Source organism: Glycine soja, chromosome 15, assembly GCF_004193775.1.
Source record: "Glycine soja cultivar W05 chromosome 15, ASM419377v2, whole genome shotgun sequence".
Lineage (NCBI taxonomy): Eukaryota > Viridiplantae > Streptophyta > Magnoliopsida > Fabales > Fabaceae > Glycine > Glycine soja.
In genome coordinates, this window is record NC_041016.1 from 37603719 (window position 1) to 37611124 (window position 7406).

A 7406-nucleotide genomic window follows, 5' to 3' on the forward strand; every position below is an offset into this window, starting at 1 on the left:
GGAGTCAATTTTGTATAAATTAATAAAAATATGTTTAAGGTTAAAGAAAAGAATAAAGAAGAGTACTATCTGAATATGCTGGTCTTATATTTTTTTAAAATTAATTTTTTTTATAAAAAATGTTGAAAATAACTAAAAAAACGGTTGAGACTTCTACACTTATATATAATCATATTTTATAATTTAAAAAAGTTATAATTTTAAAATTTAAAAAATAATAATCAATGACTAATTTGAAAAAATTAAAAAAAAATAATTAATGAGAAGATGATATGTAATTTGATTGGTTAAAATATAAATAGTATCGAAATTCCTAAAATTATTGAGAGTACCATACAATTTTTTTTTACTATTATTATTTTGTAACGAAATATGGCATGAAGTGTGGAAGAATAAAATGTAGGATAGAGGCAAACACACATCAAAATGATATACCCGCGGTCACATATTTGACTGTTATTTTATTTACGAAATTAATTTTAAAGTTAAATTTATGAAAAAAATTCAATAATAAAACTCCCAAAACATAATCAAACAACAAACACTAATACTTAATTTCTTGTAACCCGTAAAAACACAAGTCCTTTCTAGCTAGAGAACCCGACTGCTTGCACTATATGGTCATTAATTAATATATTTAATGGTTTAATACGTACGTATTATTTATATAATAGAAGTTATCATATTATCACCTAATATTAATAAATCATCAGAAAATCCCCAAATATTATCATATACCATGTTAATGAAGAGATGATGTGTGGTAAAAAAAGAATCACATCATTATCATATTATATTATGTGTCAACTTAATCGTCAATGCATTTTTTTTTTTTGGTGAAATTAACTATTAATTCTTACTGGTAACAGTAATGATGTTGTTGTGCACTGTGCAGAACTGCATATTGTGTAGCAAAGTTCGTGTGGTTTCGTTACTTCTCTTTCTTTCTTTTCTTACCAATTTCATTTGTACAAATTAAACACACGCGCATCTTTTTCTCACTCGCCACGAGTGTGGGCTTAACGAACAATTTGGCCGCATGCACGCACCTCATAGCATCAGCTATATTTGGAATAAAATATATTATTATATTATTCTATTTCATTATATTAAATAAAATAATATTATTTTTAATGTCAACTCACGGGTGTTTATTGGAGGTACGGTACAATTGGCATGTTCGTTTAACAATTTTGCAGATTAAAAAATGATGATTACACATTTCTTTTTTCGCACGCACATCAAATTTTCCTTCTTTTCATTTTCTTTTATTTTTGTCTTTTTTTTCCACCCGTTTCACATTGTTACCATATTGTAAAATTATAAATAAATGGCAATTTGGTAAAAACCACCCATTGTGATGGTAAGTAGTATTATTATTACTATATAGAAAATAGAGAAGCTCCTTTTAAACATCACACTTACTTTTTTGCACGCACATGAAATTTCCTTCTTTTTATTTTCTTTTATTTTCGTTCTTTTTTCACCCGTTTGACATTGCTATGTTGTACAAAAAATTGTTATATAAATAATAAATGGCAATTTGGTAAAAACCACCCACTGCGATGGTAAGTATTATTATTGGCTTATTGCTTTATAAATAGAGAAGCATTCGTTAATCTTTTTTCCAACTCTCACCGATCATTCTTCTTCTCCTCGCATTCGTTAATCTTTTTTTTTCCTTTTTCTCTTTCACCGATTAATTCTTCAGAGAAGCATTTTCGCAGTGTTGTTGTTTTGTTTTTCTACTCTGAAGAAGAAGAAGAAGCAGAGATAGTGATGACGATCGAAAAGCGAGTGAGTAGAGTGAGAAAAAAAATGCTGAAACAGCAACGTTCAAGTGATGTTGTTGAATGTTGGTGTTTTGATCTTCATCCATTGTTTTGTTCTTTAGAGATCGTATTTGTTTTTATTAGTTAGTTCGTTTTTTCAGAAAATGCAAGTGGCGATGTCCGTTCATCGCCGATGGTTTCGATTTCGCGAGAAAAACTAAAACAAACGGTGAATCGATCGTATTAGTTTTTCAAAAGTTGAAAACGCGAAAATTGGATTTGTTTTTTTTTTTTTCCTTCTTCCGACACGTACAATAATGCGTTTCCGAAAACTGTTTTTTTTGTCATTTCGTTTCGTTTTGCTGCTTCATAACGATGATCAGAGAGTACGAACGATCGAACTCTTCTGCATTGTGCTTCTGTTCTTGTCGATCGATCATTCAGATTCAGTAGTAGTACATGCTAGTAGTACTAGTTTCATTAATTTTAACTGTTGCATATTAATTGAAGAATTGAATTGAATATGTTTTGCACATTAATTAATGAAACAAATCGAATTTCGCTGTTCAAACAACACTGAGAAAGAAACCCTCAGCTTCGCATTCATTTAATTTCATGCTTTTTTTGTCTCTCTGTCTCTTATTTAATTTCTTTTCTATATTAGGAACTCATTAATTGATAGTTTCACATTCATCGTTTACACTTATAGCATATAAATGGTAGTAGTACTTCTCTTTTGTTTTCTCTGATTAATTAATTATATAGGTGTATTTTTTTTAAGCTTCGTTATTCTTAATCGTTGATTCTATTTTTATTTTTTGTGGTGAAATTAATTACTAATTATTAGCTACTGTTTAATAATGATATTGTTTCTGTGCAGATTGTGGAGCAAAGTTCGTGTGATTTCGTTGCTGCTGCTGCTGCTGAAGATATGGTCTCTTTCTTTTTCTTAACGATTTCATTTCACTGTCATAGCACAAACTATAACACGCGCGCATTTTTATGTTAATTTAATACTCTATAGTCTACCCCAGTCTCTTTCTAATCTACGCGATTCTTTTGGGATCCCGTGATTCTGAGTGAGTGTGATCGAGTGTGAGATTAACGAATTATATTCCCACATGCATGCACGCATTAAAGATAAATGATTGCACTTGTTTTTTTTCTTTCATTCTTATGATCAGGTTGATAATTATCAGTCATATGGCGAAGAGCATTATTTAAATTTATGTTGTAAATGGAAAATTTATGATTATATATTATATGGTTCTAATAATGGATTTTAGAGATTATATATAGTTTATCGTTATTTATGGTTTTGTAGGAGAGTTTGTACTTGAAGAGGCAAGAAAAAAGGAATGTCCACGTCGACGAGGGCAGAAGCAAAAGGAGTCCATTTTTGGACAAACCTCTGATGCTTCCACCTTCCTATGATTCAATCCGTGTCATAGGTAACATCCATTTGATTGATTATATTATAAACCTTTTGGCCACATTTTAAATTGTGAAGGAATAATTCTCTTCGTCTTTTTTTCTCTCATAATAATGGGCTCATTTTATTATGAAAAATAAAAAAATAATTACACCCATTTGTTTTACTACTTTGTCTTGCTATAACGTTATATAGATATAAATATATTGTACACTCATTTCGCTACTTTTATCTTTATGCCTAAATAAAATTGCTACTTTTATTTTTATATGCTTTCCAATTAACGGCGCTATGGTAAATAACTCTTGGTAAATATTGCAGGGGCCTTTGAACACTTTAAAGTTGGTCGATTTCATGAAATTGATCACTCCACGCTCTCACCCATTTCCCCAGTACAACTAAAATCTGTTCGCATTGTGATGGTAAAACTATATACATGGATCATTTTAAACACTGCATACATTTTTAAAAACATATTCTCTTTGTTGATTTTCTTTATATATCATTATTATTAGGTCAGTGACATAGGGGAGCACCTGGTGTCGCTAAGGTACCCAAGCCTCCATTCCCTTCGCAAGCACTTCAGCGACCAAAGCTTTGGGAAACCAGACGGGAAGAAGATCCCAACTCTGGACGAGAAGTACGTGATGGGGATGGACATGGCCATCAAAGCCCTTGTTAGGAGCATCCCAACCGAGGAGTTTGCACAAAGGAGAAACTCTTGGAGCTTCTGGGTCTCCTCTCCCTCTAACGAAAACCCTCAAGAGTATGAGAATCCAGCTCTCATTGATGCTGCAAGGAGCCTCATTTGCAAGCAGGGTTCTTGCTGGTCTCAGCTCAAGTTCACAGGGATGGTGCAGTGGGGTGCACGCCGCCAAGTTCGGTTCTTGGGGCGTCACGAGGAGCAAAAGGTTGAATCTTTACCAAAAATGAGTAAAGGAAAAAGGGTCGGTGTTGAAGTCCGAGAAGGAGGGGGTTGTGAGAAGAAGAGGAAGAACGGTGAAGAAGAGGAGGAAATGGAGGGTACAAAGGCAGGGTCTTTGGGAGTTATGATGAGGGTGACTCGTCAATGTTGGAAAAATCATATTCAAAATGTGAGTAGTAGCAGCAGCGGGGTTAAAAAATCTAACAAAGCAAAGAATGACGACCCCATTAAGAAGCAAGTCGTGGTTTACAACGACAACAAGCGAAAAATCACGATCAACAGATGGTCTGCTGAGAGGTAAATAACTTTTGTATCCAAATGATCGATAATATTATAAACTAGTATAGTATACATTTAGTTCGGTCTTTTCTCTTTACATGGTTCAATAATTGAAAATTTGATTTTTGTAATTACCTCGCACATTTGAAATTGAAATTTTTCCTATGAGTAAAAAATAAGACCTTTTGGAACACATTGCTTCATCAATTAAGAAAGATAATTCTTTTTTTTCAAATTGAAGATAAGGAAGGAAAGTTTGGCTTTTAAATGTTGAGAGGTAGATAATTATTCGTATCCAAATGATAATGAATATTATAAGCTATAGTATAATATACATTTAGTTCAGCTTTTTCTTGCATGGTTCAATAATTGATTGTTTTTTCTTCGTTACCTTGCACATTTGAAGGTATAATTTGGCTGAGGAGAACATGTTGAAGGTAATGAAAGAGAAGGAAGCTGTATATGGGAACCCAATATTGAGGCCAGACTTGAGAACAGAAGCAAGAAAATATATTGGCGACACGGGTCTGCTTGATCATTTGCTGAAGCACATGGCTGGAAAATTGGCACCAGGAGGTGCTGAGAGATTCAGAAGGCGACACAATGCTGAGGGTGCAATGGAGTATTGGTTGGAAAGTGCTGATCTTGTTGATATCAGAAAGGAAGCAGGGGTACAAGACGCTTATTGGACTCCTCCCCCTGGATGGAAGCTTGGGGACCGCATTTCACATGATTATGTTACTCAGAGAGAACTCAGAGAGGTCATGGATGAAATCCTGAAGCTGAAACAGTAAAAGCCAGTTTCTTTATGCTTAATTTGTTGTTAATGACTTTGTTGGTTATTAATTATTCTGTTGAGTCTGAGTCATTATTGGGTACTTTTCCTGTTGTACAGAGAGATGCGAGATTTGGCATCAAAGAAGGGAGAGGAGGAGGCATTGGTCCTTGTTACTACTCCTAGCTTCTGTTTGTCTAGTTTGAATTCGGATGACTGTGGTTCCTTGGCTCCAACGCAGGTGAAGCATAGAAGTAGTAGTGTTAAATATTAATTGTTAATGTGAATAGAAAATGGAAATAGGACCGGTTTTAATTACTTTTGACGTTATATTGCAGGAGATTTATGCAGAGTTGGTGAGTAAGAAGGCTAAACTAGAGGAACAATTGAAGGAAATTTCACTGACTTTGAGTGGCATGGAGGTAATATAATCATTACTTTTTGTATCTCATTTAGAGTTCATGGTTTGAATGATTTTTTTTGCTTCTGTTTCTCGATCCTCCTTTTTTGCTTCAAGTTTGAATGATTTTGATTGCAATAATTGTTGCTAATGATTGGTTTCTTTTCCTCAAAATCTATTTATAGACATCTATCTACCCATGGGCAGCCAACAAAAATCCAAAAAATCCTATTTGTTAACTTGTTATTATTATTACTCTTATTATTATTTTCATTTTCACTGGGAAGGGAATGAATATTGAGAACTAATGAATCGCTACCAAAAAAGGGGATTTGCTTGCCACTGATGGAGCCTCATGATGCAGGAGCAACTGAAAATGCTGAAACCAACAACAGTAGAAGAACAAACAGTGCCAGAATTGGCAACTCCACCAGCACTTTTACCTGGACCAACATCAGTGGTAGAAAACATTGGGGGAGAGACAAGAAAGGAAAAGAAAAGCCGCAACAAGAACAAAGCAACAAAATCAGCAGATGATACACAAATGCAAGAAAGTAACACTACTGCAGCAGAGGACAAAGCAGCAAAGATAAAAAGGCTGAAAAGTGGTTTCCAAATTTGCAACCCAAAGGGTACCTTTGCGTGGCCAAACATGGGCTTGTCTCCCCAAGTTGTGGTCAGCAATGATGGTAATGATGATCACACTGTGGTCCCAACAACACCATCAGTTTCCTCTTCCTCCACCTCAGCTCCAAAACTCAGCATCTCCATACCCCAAACTCAACCTTTGCCACTGCAAATCCTGCACCTTCCTTCTTCCCCTGTGAAGCCACTTGCTGAGAGGCGCCCTGTGAGCACAGCTACTTTGACCCATGTTACTGGCCCATTCTCACCATCAGGGTCGACCCCAAGATCCAAAATCACCCACCATCACTATTAACATCAATGAGACACCCCTCGCACCCTAGAGTAGCAGCTAGTGCCGACTACATTATATATAATTCATAGAATTAAACCACACCATTTTGATGAGTCTAGTGTTGGTAAAAGAAGACCCAGCCAACTTCTCAATATTGACAGTAAATTGGTAATGAAAAGTTTTGCTAGGTTGATACTACATATGATTGAAGTTACATATATTGCTAATATGTGCATTGAAAATTGCTAGATACTCGCAGAAGTTATATATACAAGTAAAAAATTGCTGGTGATTTCTGCATATGTTTCATTTTTTTTTCTCACTTTTATTTAATGATTTAGAATTTCCCAATGACTACTTTTCTGTGCTAATAATGCTTAAACTTTGCCATTAAATGAGAGGCTAAAATGTTATCGACTATTGCATGGTTTAATTAAAACCCATCATTTTTTATTTGTGATGTTTCTGTTTCCAGATTTTCAGCAAACACATTTTTTCTTTACTTTTAGCAGAAATATGGAGAGCTTACCCGATAAGAAAAAGAACATTCTATCATTGTTTACGTGGAAATTCGTTTGAGTAATCCAAAATAAATATATTATCTTCCATTCTTGATTCTAATCAACCACAAACAATTTAGTAAAATTATAATTATGATTTTTTTTGGTTAAACTAACCGTTGATGTGACTTTCGACTAAAAGAATTATGAGATCTATCAAACTTATAGAAATTCTTAACACAACCATGTATTATTGTATTACTATAAAAAAATATTCATTTTGATGGTTATAATTTGTTATAGAAATGGTTTTCAATAATCAATAGGTAAATATGTTATAGATGGAAAATATAAATGTTCGGAGATAATCAAAATAATTTTCTCATAAGTTTATAGTTTTTTTT

The 7406-nt window shown here is 33.8% G+C and overlaps 1 protein-coding gene across 1 annotated transcript; it reads left to right on the forward strand.

Annotated features, from left to right (window-relative positions):
- The first annotated feature begins 1779 nt into the window (after window positions 1-1779).
- On the forward strand, window positions 1780-6593 carry LOC114386114 (protein DYAD-like). Its single transcript, XM_028346117.1, has 9 exons — window positions 1780-1797; window positions 2620-2706; window positions 3115-3154; window positions 3526-3626; window positions 3720-4426; window positions 4815-5198; window positions 5304-5424; window positions 5522-5605; window positions 5948-6593. The coding sequence occupies exons 1-9, from the start codon at window positions 1780-1782 to the stop codon at window positions 6521-6523; spliced, it is 2118 nt and encodes a 705-aa protein (XP_028201918.1). The 3' UTR covers window positions 6524-6593.
- Window positions 6594-7406: the final 813 nt, after the last annotated feature.